This window comes from Gastrolobium bilobum, unplaced genomic scaffold (assembly GCF_033153095.1).
Source record: "Gastrolobium bilobum isolate Gb01-03AN ecotype WA unplaced genomic scaffold, APGP_CSIRO_Gbil_v1 utg92244, whole genome shotgun sequence".
In the NCBI taxonomy this organism is placed as follows: Eukaryota; Viridiplantae; Streptophyta; class Magnoliopsida; order Fabales; family Fabaceae; genus Gastrolobium; species Gastrolobium bilobum.
The window spans coordinates 25,634-41,772 of record NW_026898742.1 but is presented as its reverse complement, the minus strand read 5'-3'; the positions used below and the strand labels follow the sequence as shown (position 1 = coordinate 41,772).

Sequence of the window (16,139 nt, the reverse complement as noted above, 5' to 3'; positions counted from 1 at the left end):
CTTAGGGACTAAACTAAACTAGCCTCAATTTTCTGTAGAATATTACCTTTACCTTGAATAGAAGAAAGAAAATGAATTAGAGAATACTATTTAGCAATATGGATGCACGTACTGAACAAATATATATAGCAAAATATATCCTTTTGGTTTTCCCGGAAGATTAGCATTTGTAAAAGCAACGAGAATTTGATTCTTGCTTTCTGCTAACAAGCCAATCATCTTTTTACTTTTATTAACTTTCTGTTGATGCTTGGAATCTGGAGTGCTTAAACTCACTTTGAATAAAATTATTGATAATAATATGTGACAACTTTTTTTTTATCCGGGAATTGAATACATAACTTAATATAAACTACTCAAATTCCTCATCACTAGATTAATTTAATAGCTTAATATGTGACAACTTGAGAATCATATATTATGCAAAAATGTGTTTTTATTTTAAAAAATCAAGAATAAATTATAATTTTTTTAACCTGTCCTAATAATTATATTGCTTAGTCTGACAAGTTAGAGGAAAATTCAGGAAGAAAATTAAGGTACAATATTTCAAATATTAATAAAGAGATGTCACCGACCGAAATATACCGTCCCTACCCTGCATGACTTCAATACAACTAACTACATTCGTGCCTTTCATCGGGCAGTTTGTACTGCAATTTTCTTATCCTTTTTTCATTCCGTTACTCACACTTTGTAATGAAAAAAAAATAAAAATAAAGGCAATTGAAACATTCATAACAGAATTGCGGTTAGGTGTGCTAAAAAATTAATTCTATAATTTAGAAAGATATAATATAAAATCATTGATAGACCTTCAGTTAACTATTTGAATTTTTAGATGAGATAATTATTATATCTAATCACAGGATCACGAGTTACGGGGAGATGATTGTTTTATGGGTTTTATAAGAGTTATGTTGTAGGACGAGTGATTGTGTACTGTTATAGAGATTTGTTTTGCGTGCCCGTAATTTTCTTTTTTTCTTTTTTCTTCAAAAAGTGTGAGCCCCACAAAATGTTGTGTGTGTAAAAAAGTTTGTTGTGTCATGATAAATGACAAATGCAAATCCCTTGTTTTATATAGTAAAATAGCAACATCCTACTCTCATGCTCGCCTTGATTACTATCATGGTTTTGGGCTTTGATTCTTGGATTAGTTCAGTGACAGACCTAAAAACTTTTATTTATGTTTGCACATTTAGTGATGGGGTTCAGGGCAGAGCCCCTGAATTTTTTTTTTAAAAGCTCTTGCCATACACTGAATCCATAGAATGCTGTACGGTAGATAGTCTTATTTTACATTTTCAAAAGGTTAAATATAAAAATAAAAAATATGATTTTTGGGTACATGACCATAACACCAACCATTAAGACAAAGACAAGAGAAAGTAACAATTTAATAAATCTAAACTAAGTCAGCTGAAAATAAAAAAAAAAAAAATTAGTTACTGTTGCACTTGCCCAGAAAGACAACAGTGCAGGTCCGCGAATGGGTTGGTTGTTACATTTGTCACACTTACTTTCTCTCTATTTCTTCTCTCGTCTATTAGAATTTCTCTTCTTTTTCTTTACGTGAAAGGATTCTCTCTCTCTCTCTTGTCATACATTCACACATCACACCAAAGAGAGATAGTCCAAAAAAGAAAAAGAAAAGAAAGAGGAAACATAAATTCTAATAGGTGGAATTGATAAAGCCGGATAGAGGTAGAGATGTGGTATCGCTAATGTAACTTTATTTTTGTTTAATTCTGAGATGCATAAAAGCTGTTGATTTGAATCCAATCTAGTTATGGAAAAAAAGTAATAAGAATTGGAAGATTATAGTGATAAGCAATATAATCAACTCCAAAATACAAATAATAATCTCCTATTGTTATTCTACATGAAAGCTATAAGTATGGTGGAGGGTTAGACCCGCTGCTATTCCTATGTTTCAGATGGTCTCTTTTTAGTCCATTTCTCCTTCATTTCCCCCACTTCTTCTTGTCCCTTTCTTTTTTACTTTTATTTATTTATATATACATATATTGTTATTTTATTTTATCTTATTTTATATTTTTATTTTATTTGTTTATTTTTATTTATTTATTTTTGGCTTTTTTACTTTTTTACTTTTTTTATTTTTTTTATTTTTTTTTAACTTTTTTTTAACCGTTTTGTATCTTTCATGTGGGTTCATCTACCACCGACCCCAATTAATTTGGGATAAATGTGTTGTTGTTGTTGATGTTGATGTTATTCTACATGAGAAATCAATCCAAGCCGCAAATAAGAGTTGGCTAGTTGAAGAACATTAATCATCAATGAAATGTTATTTTGATGTTCCTCTATTGCAAGTGATGTTGTGTCTTGTGGCATGCATACTCTGACCTAAGAATGTGACCAATCACTAATCTCCCTAAACTTTATCCAATTAAGAAGCCAATTAACGCCTCCAGATCAAGTTGATGCCAAGTTCAAGTGTTTGTTCCCTTTATAAATCCACGAACATTGGTGGTTTTACGTTAAAGTTTGGGTTTGGTGGGGAAGTGCGAGTGGCAATTGCATTTGATCACGTTTGGTTTAAGTTTTGGAAAAAAAAAAAAGCCATGCAAATAAGAAGCTTAGGCAATGACTTCATAGTTGTTTTTTTTGGATGAAATTAACTATTCTAAAATACCACTTCAGATGTGGTATTTTAGGATAGGTGGGGAAGTGGAAAAAGATGCGTCAACTTTAGGATCGAAATGACTCTGCATGCGTGTAAAGTGAGGGACTTGAGTTGTTTTTTACAACAGGAGTATTTTGGTCAATTCAACCTATTTTTGCATCACTATTTTACCTTCAACCAAACATAAACTTTGCAAATTTACATAAATATCTCCAGTAATATTTCGGTGAACCAAACATATTTTTTTTTAACTTTTCCATTAAACTCACTTTCCTACCATTTTTTTATTAATTATGTTTTTCCAGTAAAAAAAATATCTCATCTATCAAACTTCAGAGTCACTGGATAGATGGGAATAAACCTGAAGGACCTTAGACATAGTACTGAAATAAAAGGATATTCCTATGATTCAAAGTACAAGCATATGGAAAGTCTATCCCATTAAATATTCTTTAAAGTAATTGTATAACAAATTAAAAAAAGGTAAATAATAATAACAGTTATAAAATTTTCATTTTTCTTTCATATAAATCTAGTCAAGTATAAAGTTCAAGGCTCTATTTAAGTTAGTAAAATTGAAGATGTCATAAATTTAAAATTGAATCATTTTAAATTTTCTTATATGAAAAATTTGAGAATTTACTAAAAAAATTATAATATTGAAAATAAAATATACTTATTTAACTTTGGATCATATATAACTTTTTTCGAAAGTTATTTTTATTCTGATTGTTGTTTTCACCTTTTGATTTTCTAATTCAACTAATTAATTACGTTAGTTTTAGGACACATGTAATTCTCTAAAGCAAATGTACCAAAGTATAAGAAAAAGAAAGGGGAGAAAAAATTAGGCTTTGGCAATGCAACATCCACTTGTATAAAGTGTCAACCATGCCTTTGGGTGCTTTGTTAGCATTGTATTGAACAAGGTGAATCACTATTTGGCAGATAGCACAACTGTCTTGAACCATGTCAATCACTACGGGAAAGATTTTACTTATTCTTCGTATTGAGGCGTGCAGATCGTGTATGGTATAAATAATTATCGTGGATTCCATTACTAAGTTGAAAGTTGTTCTTGAATTTAACCAATAGTGCTAATATCTAGTGGATGACGCGTGTTAGCCGAAAGCACAAAAGTTTTGTATATTGCTTTTGTTTTATGTATATTGTATGATTTAAGATAAACGAAACAGTTAATACAAAGAGTCCATTTTTCTGTTGACTTTGGAGAAAATTTCCATTTATTAGAATATGATAGATACCATCTAATATCCTCGTGTTTATGCCACTAATGAACATAGCGAAATAACACAAGTTAGCGCGCCCAGTATCTCTAATCAAACTATGGTGTTGGATTCCACCAAGGCACCAACTCTTTTACTTGATAGCAAAGAATATATTAGTCATTCGTGCAAGGATTAGTGTATGGGCAGTGTGCTTCAATATTCAACAGGTCCCATTTGGAAGATTTTATTCGAAGAATTTAAATCTCGCGCAATTACTAAACTTCGTGGAGGTTCATGATACACTGAACTGGGTAGTAGAAAAGTACCTCAAAACATTTCCAATATCTATACTAGATTCTGCGGAGGAACCCACGAAGGGACAATAGATCATAATAACCTTCCATAAGTTTCATGGTGGTAACAGTCAAGATTAATTCTTCCCATCCTCAAATTCATATGAGCCTGTCATGTTTCAAAGCACATTGATATGCAAGAGGGTTGCCACCTTTATTCATTAGGTTAGTTATTCCCTTCTTTCTATGTCTCCTTTTTTACCATCTCCATCCATACCACTATGTCGGTGAAAGGGATCAAGCTTCCCTTTTTTAGCTTGGGATGGAGTTAAAATTTATCTTTAAGATGATGGACTAACTACGAATGACAATATCAACAAGAAGCATACCAGTATCTCAAATGTTGTTTAAAGTTATTTTGAACTAAGACAAGATTCTAAGGGCTGCAGTTCAACGGCACAGAAGGCATAGAAAGATGATCTCTAAGTGAACAGTAACGTTGCTATATTTTATCTCCCGAAAGAACCCATCACGGTCACAAATATATTGGTTAGAATATGTGCTACGATGTGATCCACATTACTCCATGTATCCAGAGCCACGAGAGAAGAATGAAGTAGAGAGAAGAAAGAGGTTACACATTCCGAGAATCCAATAGCCCTAACCACTAGAGTTCTACACAATGAACGGAACAAAAACAAGCTAATCCAAGAACCGGTTAACGTAGATAAAAAAATAATAATGAAGAAAAGAGACCTATTACTATACATGAATTTTGTTACAAAGAATGAGAAACCCAAAAATGACCACATAGACAATTGTGATTATTGAATGGACATCCTAAGATGTAATAGAATGTGTGGTATAGCAGATCATCGTAAGATATAGACATACAACATTAAGGTACAGGTTTTGATCATAAAGAAGTGCTTGGTAACGAACCCATTAAGATAATATTTTCGTCTTTATGCTCCCTAGTCTTCTCAAGCTTTTCCTTCGTAAATAATCCAGAGAGGAACCTAGGTGACAACCCAGAACTCAGTCCCTTGCCCAACAAGTCCAAAGTTCCTCTTGTTTCACCACCTCCCCTTTGGCTTGCTCTGTTGGTCAAGCTCCTAGTCTCATTCAATCTAAGTTGTGCCCCACAAGGACAATCTGTAACCTTTCTGAAGCAACGCTTATGGAAAACCAACTGACAAGCTTTGCACCTTTCAATATCGTCTTCCTGTTGATAATTTAGCTTTAAATTAAGACAGCTACTTTCAGTAGATAAAATAATTCCAGACTATGACAAAAAGAAATGGGCCAAAAGTACTGGACGCAGGCATTAGAGGATAGCATAAATGCGAATGAATCCTGAAATCTACGCAAAATAAGGGAATGGTTTTAACTCTCTTTCATAAAAGAAGATAGAAGCTATGTACCAAAAAAAAAAAAAAAGATAGAAGCCCGAAGCCCCCCAGACCCATTAAGAATCCCGGCTCTGTGGACTACAGCGAATTCAATTGAAAGAAAACGTGAGCTAGGTAGTTCCAACCTTATACAAAAAATTACAGAATTAGAACTACTAATAAAAATAATGACAACGAAGAAATAAATGTGATTTTGTGCAAAATTAGTCATATTTTCACCTCATGACAAATCATTTAATCATGAATTCCTTTTTAGTAACTTTTTTTTTTTTTTCTAATTTACATAATATACAAGCACAGGTCAGGCAAGAGCATCAAGAAGCATAGCTCTTACACAAATTTTGCCAGCTGAGTGTAACCAACTACTTATCCCAACGTCTCCTTTGCTTGCTTTACCTGATGTAAATGCATAACATCTAGTGTTTGCCTAACGGACAAGAACCCAAAATATCTGGTTCGTAGAATCTGGTAGATGGATGGATAGATTTAAAAGAGGTGTATAATGACCCTAACTGATAAATCTTAGTTAGAGATTTAATTTAAGGATTTAAATGCCATAATTAGATTCAGTGAGCGATTTCGAGTATTTTAACTGTAATCATGACTATGTTATGAACAGTGCGTTATGCCGAAGAATTTGCAGTTTTGTGAATTAACTAGTAGAGCTTAAATGAGCAAAATAATTTTAGAGACATAATTTGATAATTCTGACGACAAATATGAGTTCAGAACGAAAAATTGTATAGTCTGGCACCTTCCATGAAAATCTTGTGAATAGTGTTTCTACCGGGTATTTTGTACTGCTGTTTAAGCAACCGGTAGAGTCCAGAAATAAATAATTGATGAAATAAGAATAAGAAAGTCCAATATATGCGAAGCAAGTCAATATAGGCCCAAGAAAATGATAAGTTTATAAGTTTTAAGTTTCATAAGTAAATGAAGTACAATTAGTGATTCACAGTGCATTTCGTCAAAAACGGTGCAAAAATCATACTGTGAATTATGAATATTGTTTTGTAAGAAATAAAAATTAATGTAAATGATTTTAAAAAAAAAAAATATGTCTGTAACTTTAAGTTAGTTCCGGGTCAATTTAAGTTAAAATACGCGATAGAAAAATAACCGGTTAAAAAGCCACATGTGCTTAAAAACCCCTAAGTCACTTAAATTCACTATTCCCTCACATTTTCTCTCTCCCTTTTCCCTTCCCCACCCGTGGCAGCCATGGCAAAAGGAAGCTTAGGGTTTGTTTTTGTTTTTCTTTGATTTCTCCATGATTAAGCAACCAAACCTTCCACCCATTATACCAATCTCATAGGAAATCATCCAAGGAAGCTATTCCAACCCTCCATTTGAGCTGATTTCGTTTGTGGAGAGAGATATTTGTCATCTCATTTTCGGAGCACTATTCATCCAAGGTGAAAAAAGGGGATTTTTGGTGGAGACTTGCTTGGAGGTTACCTTCTTGACCTTGTATAAGCTTTTGGAGGTAACGGACCTCTATTTCCATAGTAGTATCTTGATGATTTATGTTATAAAAGTTATGATTATGTTTTAGTGGGAAAGAATTGGGTGTGAAACTTTGATTAGATGATGAATCTTGGTTGTTTTGGATTTAGGAAATGAAAATGAGCATTTGTATGTATATAAAAAAATTAGAGAAAAATCATATACCTTTCTCTCTATGTTTCGGCCTTAATAGGGTCCATTGTGCAAATTTTAGTTTATGTATTAAGAGGGTTTATTGTGTTGGAGTAAGTATGAAATTAGGAAGAAGGCCTAAAAGGAAAAATCCTATAAATACTTGCCCTTATGCTTCGGCCTTGGGGGCTTTAGAGGAGCTTGTCATGACAAAATTAATTGAGACTTGATGAACATATATATTTATGTATGTTTAGTTGCTAATTAAGGGAAGAAAGAATAATTAAAAAGAAAAGAACCCTTTTGCCTATTGTCCTTGTGGAGTTCGACCTATAGGGTGGCTTAGGAATATATTTTGTTACATTTTATTTTAATAAAATGTGTTGTAATGCATTGTATAAAATTGATGAGTTAAGAAGTGAAATAGCTTGAATAAGGGTTGAAAAATACATTGAGTTCCTAAAGGTAGGTTCACGGCCTTTTAGAGAAAATGACATGAATTATGTTGAAAATTCTCAAGTGAACACTTGATTAAATTAAGGAAACCCTAACGAGTATAAGGTGGTCTAGACTTGTGTATTGGCATAGCATTGGCAAAAACATAAAGAAACGAAAAGAAGCGATAAAATGTATGCCTTATGTGAAAGCTAGGCATGATGGCATTTTATCAATTTGTATTTGTGGATTCTTGCTCTAGGTGTACCTAGGGACTGAAAAGGATCAAAATCTCTTGAAGATATAAAAGTAACTTGTGTCACAAGTAAGCAGATTGATAAAACTTCAAGAGGTAAGCTCTATCTTTAAGGAGTCTTTTCTTACTTGAGTGCTCCACCATAGTTAGTGAACTGTGGTTGGATTGTATGACTGTTTTGATGCTTTGTATAGATGCATTCATATAGAGCTATTTGATAACATGATATGTTTTGTTCTGATATGACTTCGATAATATGATTTCTGTAATAATCTCTGGCCATTGATTGTATAGTACCCTGATGTCCGCTTTGGGGTCCTCCCTCGGGACTAAAGGGTACGCCTCTGATATGTCTGGTTCCGCTTTGGGGTCCTCCCTCAGGAACACGTGCGTTTATTTCCGCTTGGGGTCCTCCCTTGGGAATGACGGCGCACGCCTCTGTTATGATATGAATATATGATTTGTTCTGTTATGATATCTGTTATATGTTGTATTTGTATACTCTGTATCTGACTTTCATGCAGGAGTGAGCCAGGGGTATGGAGAATTCTCTATAAACCTGGAGCTTATTGAGATTTGTAATCTCACCCCTCGTTGGGGCCATATTTTCAGGTGCCCAGATCCCCGGTGAGACCTCTCGAGTCAGGAACACTACCCGTGGCTGAGGATTTTGGACGTATTGGATTTTGAGTAGCTGTAGGCTACTTCTATTTTGGAGTATAGTGCTTTCATTTAGTATTTCAGTATTTTGTGGATCATGATGTAGATCCTTTATTTTGTATATGGCCTGTATATGTTTTGTACATATCTGTCAGTTTGATGCATGTACATTTGAGTATTCAGGCACGTTATATGATGATGTAGTATTCAGATAGGTTTACGTTTTGATGGCATGCTGTTAGATATAGTGGCACGGAGCCATGTTATGCATGCGTCCATGTATGGGTATTTGATTATATTGGATACCTGGTATTTCTGAATTGATATGTTGTATAAACTGTTTATCAGGAAATGCTTCTGAGAGGGATTGGAAAATCCCCAGTTGTCCGATTTATAGAGGAAACTCTGCCCGATTTTCGTTTACGCCGAGTAAGAAATAAGTTAGAAAAAGAAAAAGTTAGCTCATATTTTCGTAAGTTAAGTCTTCCGCTGTTTCTGTTTATATCATGTGTATATTAATTGAACCGGCTCCAGACGGGGATGTTACAAGGTGCAGTGGAACTCACACCCATTTCAGCCACAAAGTCGGACTCCTAACAGTTCATTAAATTTGTGAAGTGTGTCAAATCGAAACCCTGTCGGGGTTCATATATAAAGTGGCAGGAAAAAGGATTAGAAGTTAAAAGTGGACACATAAATGTAAGCCAGGATTCTCTAAACAATTTAAAGTTGAGTCCATCAGAATTCAATTTAGATTCTCAAAAGTACACATAAACTGTACCATGCACCAAATAAATTCTATGTAAGTTGCTTTGTAAATATCAACATCAACAACACCAGTATCCCAGACTATTTGGGATTGATGGCAGATAAACCAAAATGAAAAGTACGAAAAGATTAAAGGAAAAAAAAACAAAAAAAAGGATAAATAAAGATAAACCAAAATGAAAAGTACGAAAAGATTGAGGGAAAAAAAAACAAAAAAAGGATAAATAAAAATTATAAATAACACTAGAAATTAACAAATAGCAATAAACAATTAAAAAGAAAAAAAATAAAGATAAATAAGAGAAAAATACATAAGAGAAAAAAGAAAAGAAAAAAAGAAAGTAAAAAAAAAATGAAATAAAGAAATAAGAAGAAAATAAATAAAGAGAAAAAGAAAAGGGAGAGGTAAAGAAAGAAATAAAAAGGGTCCATCTAAACAGATTGTTATATGTCAAGAAAAGTTGTATACAGATATCTCATGGACTCATAATCATTACCATTCATTTTTCTCTCCCACTTTTCAGAAAAATTAATGAACAAAATGATTGCGAGGTCTATAAACCTCCTTTATGCAGGTATACTTTGCCAAATCTAAATCCAATCTTTTTCTTCGTAAGTTATCTACCCTACACTTTATTTCTACAGTGCACCTTGGGAACCTGATTAAAATTGTATGAAATAGTTATCTTTCTAATTGATATATTTATTTTTTCCTTAATTAATTCTATTCTATAGAATCTTAACTACTGACAAATACAAACCTGAAATGGGAAAATGAGAGAAGATGGGTCACTACAATCTTGTCGGGCACTGCAGGGGAGTCCCACATCACAACATATGAGGCATTGATCAGTAATGTGTTCCAAGATTTTCCTTGACACAGTCTCCACCATCACAGGAAGTGCTGTATAACAGTTGCTATAAATCAGAAATACTAGATATTTCAAAATTAACCAGCGATTAGCTCCAAAGTAAATAATCAATAGCACAGTTCTATGTTCTCATGAAACAATAAGAGAGAAATGAAACTGCAAAGAAACAGACAAGGCAATATGCATGAAGCTACTATAAAGGCCATGTAATTATAAATCATGATGCCCACTTCCAAACAATAAGCTGACTCCATAGTATGAATTGGATACCAGTTTTGAATTTTTGATGCAGACTAACACCTGGAAATCCCATATTTTGGGATGTAGGTCTATCCAGGGCTGTACAAATAGTCAAAAAACCAATAGTAGCAGCATCCCTAAAGGTCTTATGAGCAATAATTTTAGGATGCTAATTGTTGCTGTTTACCTCACATGGTTGAGAAACAATATGCTCTCCAAGCTACCTGTTCGAACAGTTATTTCAAGAATTGGTAATGACTAGGTACCATAGGGAAGAGAGAGAGAGAGAGATTCATCAGACCAGTTCAAAAAAATTATATCAAGCAGCCACAATTATTCTCCATAATGATAAGAATCTATATTCAGCCACACCACAAAATCCACATATATTCAAATCCTTTTTTTAAGAAAAGAAAGAAGTAGTAAGCCAGAAATAGAAGCTAACCGGCAAAGACTCCCTTGGAAAGATCAATCAAGTCCCTAAGAGCAAAAAAGTCATTGCTTTCAAGAAGATATCTCCGGTTTCCAAGTCCTCTGTTGAGAGACCTCCGAAACGGGCAGCGAACATATTGAAGCATTGTTCCTATCTTTTTTCTGACACTCATAACATGAAGCAAGGCTGGGACCTTTGATAAAAGGAAGGGATTAACTGCAGTAACACAAAGCATGGGCTGCAGGAGAAATGACATTAATAAAAATGTGAAGTGAACGGAAGCTAAACACTGAAGAGGGATATAACAAGGACAATTAAGCTACAAAACTAACCAAGAAAAGCCATGCAGTATAATATGAACATGGAATAAGCCAATTACATCTTACCACGCATCAATATGCATTAGTGTAGTTATTTTGAATCACGTTACAATCTGTGTGCCAAATCCTCATTATAATTGCAAATAAACAGAATTCTTTCAAACTAGCAATCACTATATCCGCATATATAATTATCCCCCCTACAGGAATAAAGATGGCAAACTCTTGCTTTTTGCAATCAACAAAGAGAAGAGATAGAAACAGCATCTCTTTCTAGATAGCTTGTGGATAGAAATTATGGACAAAAACATACATACGAAAGATTATAAGGTGAAAACAATATTATAAAAGACAAATGTTATTTTTGAAATTACTTGTTCATGTATAGAATCCAGATAAGACTTTGCCAGCTGAGAAACAGGATAATGAGTGAAATCCCAATTATGCAAAACCCTTGCTGGCAAGACTGCAGTCTCATTTGTATGGCAAGAAGAGCAGAACAGTTGACCAGTATATTCACAAAGTCGATGCTTCCCCCATCCAAATGTCTGTACAAAATCCCAAATCAAAGTTTTTCCATCATCAAAATGCTTATGGCATCCAGCACAGGTATGATGTTGTGCTTCTAACAACTGTTTCATAGATTTGTTAGGCGGAATTTCAACTATAAGTGATATGGTCTTCCCTAAAGTGGAAAAGTTTCGAATGTTTCCCCCTCTTGTAAAAGAAGACTGAGACACTATTGCATTTGACACCGGTGAAATAGGATATGAATCTTGAGGGAACAAAAACCAAATCAATGCTCTTGGAGGACTTGAAAAGAGCCTAGTAGAGAGAATAGACTGTAAACACTCTTGAATGAGAACACTTCTCTTCACAATAATATCAAGAGATGCACTTCTAAATATCTTGGATTCCTTTTCAACAGAAGACCAAGGCAAAGGTAAAATCCAGCCTTGCTCATTGAATAAAGTTTTCATGCAACGATAGAGAGTGAGGAAATCACGATATCGCCTTTCAACCTCCCACTGATCCTTGCCGCTCCACACTTTTATTTTATACACAGTGTATTCCTTCACCCCAACCAATCTTTCACTGAAAGAAACATCCCCTTTCTTCTGCCTTGCGCCTACCACTTCAATCCTATCAACTCTTGTTGGGCGCTGAACTAGCAGGTAAGTATCATCTGTACTAGAAGTAGAAGCAGTCAACCCACCATCTCTTAAAGGCATAGACAATTGCGGTTCAAGCAATCTGTTACCCATGGCAAGCCTAGCCCCAAGAGAATCCATAGAGTCCAGTAAAATTTCTTCCATTTCCTGAACAACCTCGTCATAGAATTCATTTAGCTCAAAGTCCTCCATCTGCAATATTTAGTGAAACATTAAACCCAGCATAGAATGACTATAGCCACAATGTCAACTTAAGTAAATATGCAGCCAAAATGAGTTGCTTCAAACCATAAGTCTATGACAGCATTTATCATCATCTTTTTTTATGGGGCAGGAAACAAAAACAGCCTTTCTCGACAGTAAAAACAAGAAAATGAAAAGGATAATTGAGTCATTCAACCAGTCTCTTGTTTCAATTGAATATACTTTATTGAATTAGCTCAAGAATAAATAATTTCAATACCCAGCCAAAATTGTGCATGTTTTATTAATATCAAGTTTGAACACAAGGTTTAAAATCATGGACCGAATCACCTAATGCTGGTCTAACTCAACTGCGACAGCAACTGCAACTTAAAACCTTGGGTTTACATATTAAAATAAATAAATAAATTGTTGTAGCAAATATAATAACTGAAGAGGGCTGAAAATGATAACTTGAAAGACAGCGGGACTCATCTCTCACCTTAGATGTAACAGGATTTTGTTCCAAGAGATTCGTTGAAGTGGAAGAGCTCCCTAACGTTTTCCTCATTCCACAATTTGAAAGCGGTACAATTTCTTCATGGTTCTCAAATGGTTTTACATTTGTATTCGCTAGATGGTTTGAAGGATTGGAAGAATTTTGATCAACTCTGTTATCACAAAAGTGATCAAACTCAAAATTAGAATCATCTAGCTCCGGGTTTACATGTTGAGCATCACTAGTAGCAGGAGCTTCTTCACTGTTATATTGATTCCTATTTTCCATGCTTCCACCATCAGTAACATTCAAACCCATATGCTGAGGAGCTTCTTCTGCCAACGGATCCAAATCTACTTCATGTACCCCAGATATGGAAGTTTCGAGACAGGTAACTAATTCCTCGGTACCTTGAACCTGTGGTTTGACACTGTTAGGACAATCAATTGAGGCCTGAGTAGAACTTTCTGTTACGTTAGTCAACAAATCAGCCTCTTGTATAGCTTCTGGATCACCAATATCTTTTGTTTCTTCAACTTCTTCATTGGCTGTGACCATTTCCTTCTTATCTATTCCTTCCTCTTTTCGACCAAAAGTTACTGGATCCTCTTCAACTTGAGAACTCTTTTCTTGCTGATTGTGAAATATATCAGACACGAGAGAAACGGGACCGTTTTGCAGCAAAAAATCATCCAAATCTTGCGAACCAAAGGCCACAGAAGAGTTCATTAACAAGGGAATCTCGTTTCGCACCTCTGGTTCCTGATGATGATAACGCACACTCCTTGATAAATAGGACTCATTTCCACTGTCATAGTTGTACGTCGAATGCTCACCCTCAGAAGAGTCACCTTCTTCTTCTTCTTCTTCTTCTTCTTCTTCCCTCTCCATCTCTCTTTCCGCAACCTCGCGATTCCCATTCCCGATTAGCTCCGACGAATCAAGCACAGTCATGGCGAGTTCGTCACTGCAATCACCGTACAACTCCAATCCACTGGAACCGTAGCTCAAGTTCCGCCGATTTCGTAAACCGAAATCGTCCAAGCGGTTATCGAAGTCTTCAAAAGACCTAACGGAAACGGAACCGAAATCGGTTTCGGAGAAATCGTGGAAAACGGTTATGGCGCTGCACATGCTCATGCTGGTGTTTGGGGTCCCCATCACCGAGTTGGCGCTGCAATATCGCTCGAATTCGGAGTCGTCGTCGCCGTCCGATTGACGAACCCGCAACGGAGGGAACGAATCTAACGGATCCGGAGAGGTAACTTCGTCACTCCTCTCTCGTCCATTGATCATTTCAAACTGATTGAAATTAAACATTAAAAAAATAAATTAAAATAAAATAAAATAAAAGACGAAAGGTAGTTGAGAGAGCAATTGATCGAAGAGAAATGCGAAACCGAACCTCTGATTAACGTGGAAGGAAATAGAGCACAGTGGAGATCCTTCGCTGAAACACAAAGAGAAGATGACGATGCAGGAAAAAAATTAAAACAAAAAACAAAAATGAGAATCACATCTTTGTTTTTTCGTCTCAAAAGAATAAATAAATAAATAAATAGTGACTGAAGAAGAGAGGAAGCGGTTTCAAAACTACCAGTATAAAAGGACACGTAAATGTGTATCTTGTTTTACCTACCAATCAACTCTGCTGTGCATGTCTGAAAACTCAGCACACATATACGGAAAATATTCCCAATAAATATATGATTTACTAAATGGAAAATACTACTCTCATTTTATATAATATAGTTATCTTAGATGGAGAAAGATATTGTGACAACCAAGTTGTGTTACTACCAAGTGACTACCAATCAATCTTATCGTTAGATCAATTATATTGATCCAACGGTTATATTTATTTCCATATTTGTTTAGTCATGATTTTCCAAATTTAATATTATATATTTATTTTCACCTTTGTATGGTTATGATTTCTCATATTTAATGCTTTCACTTTAAATTTGGGGAATCATGACCATACAAAGATGAAAATAAATATAATCGTTAGATCAACATAATCGATCTAACAGTTAGATTGATTGGTAATCACTTGGTAGTAACACAACTTGGTTGTCCTAATATCTTTCCCCATCTTAGATTCTCTTACTTCAAAAATGCATTTTCTCTTTTCCTTTTTTTTGCTTTTTAATAATGGCTCAGATTCTTTCTATAGCATGAGAAAATTATTTCCATGTAACATCAGAATAATATTTCCTTTACTAAATAGAGAGAGATAATATTGACAAACTTTTTTAGTACAAATTTACAAATTACACTAAGTCTGACTGGTTAAATTTCAATCAAGAGTGTATGATTGGTCAGATTTAGTTTTGTTAAGAAAAAAATTGTTAATATAACTTATCATACTAAATATATTAAAAAGTAATATTTTTTTATAAAAATAAAATAAAATAATACTTTTAAATTATCCTCATTCTTATGATTATTTCAAGGGAAAAAGTGTTTTCATGTTACATGAGATAAGTTTTTTCTTCTACACATCCTTCGATAATTGTGTCACTTTTTTTTTTCTTTTTTTATGTGGTGGAGCCCATAAGTTTGTCTCTATTACATGAGATAACTTATCTTCTTTAACATGAAATTAATAAAATACTTATTTCAATCCATATCAAATGTTTTTCCTTTATCGATAATAAGCCCCACAAATACATATGCTGAGACGTGACTTTTTATATTTGGTTTACTTTTGGGATTTTGACCAAGCTAATTAATTTGCAATTGTCTCTTCTTTTGTTTATTTCTTTTTCAAATTATGTTTAAAAAAAGTGTGTCTTTTTAAGAAAATATCTTGTGTCTTTTATTCTCACAAAGAAATAAGTTTTATTTAAAAAAAATAAAGACAAAAATAAAGTAAAATTGTGAGATCCATAGCGCAATGATATAAGGTGTGTTCTTTAAAATGACATATCTTTTTTTCTATGTTTAATTATATTATACATTTATGAAAATTATCCTTAATACTTTGTTTTTAAATAATAGATAAAATAGAATAAAAATATTTCAGTTTCTAAAATGAAAGATATGTAAAAACGGAGAAAGTATTTTTTTT

At 33.9% G+C, this 16,139-nt stretch overlaps 1 protein-coding gene across 1 annotated transcript; it reads right to left on the bottom strand.

Annotated features, from left to right (window-relative positions):
• Positions 1-4,878: 4,878 nt before the first annotated feature.
• Positions 4,879-14,578, bottom strand: LOC133283774 (uncharacterized). The gene is made up of 6 exons (XM_061480686.1): positions 14,472-14,578; positions 13,070-14,368; positions 11,587-12,576; positions 10,905-11,130; positions 10,109-10,251; positions 4,879-5,400 (listed from the first exon to the last, which is right to left on the bottom strand). The coding sequence occupies exons 2-6, from the start codon at positions 14,360-14,362 to the stop codon at positions 5,092-5,094; spliced, it is 2,961 nt and encodes a 986-aa protein (XP_061336670.1). The 5' UTR covers positions 14,363-14,368; positions 14,472-14,578; the 3' UTR covers positions 4,879-5,091.
• Positions 14,579-16,139: the final 1,561 nt, after the last annotated feature.

Excerpts from the sequence above, each read along its gene's own strand:
- LOC133283774 (XM_061480686.1), bottom strand. The coding sequence starts at position 14,362 with ATGATCAATGGACGAGAGAGGAGTGACGAAGTTACCTCTCCGGATCCG. Across the intron at positions 12,577-13,069 it reads AAAATCCTGTTACATCTAAG|ATGGAGGACTTTGAGCTAAA; the intron begins GTGAGAGATGAG and ends TAAATATTGCAG. Across the intron at positions 5,401-10,108 it reads CTCTCATTTTCCCATTTCAG|GAAGACGATATTGAAAGGTG; the intron begins GTTTGTATTTGT and ends AATTATCAACAG.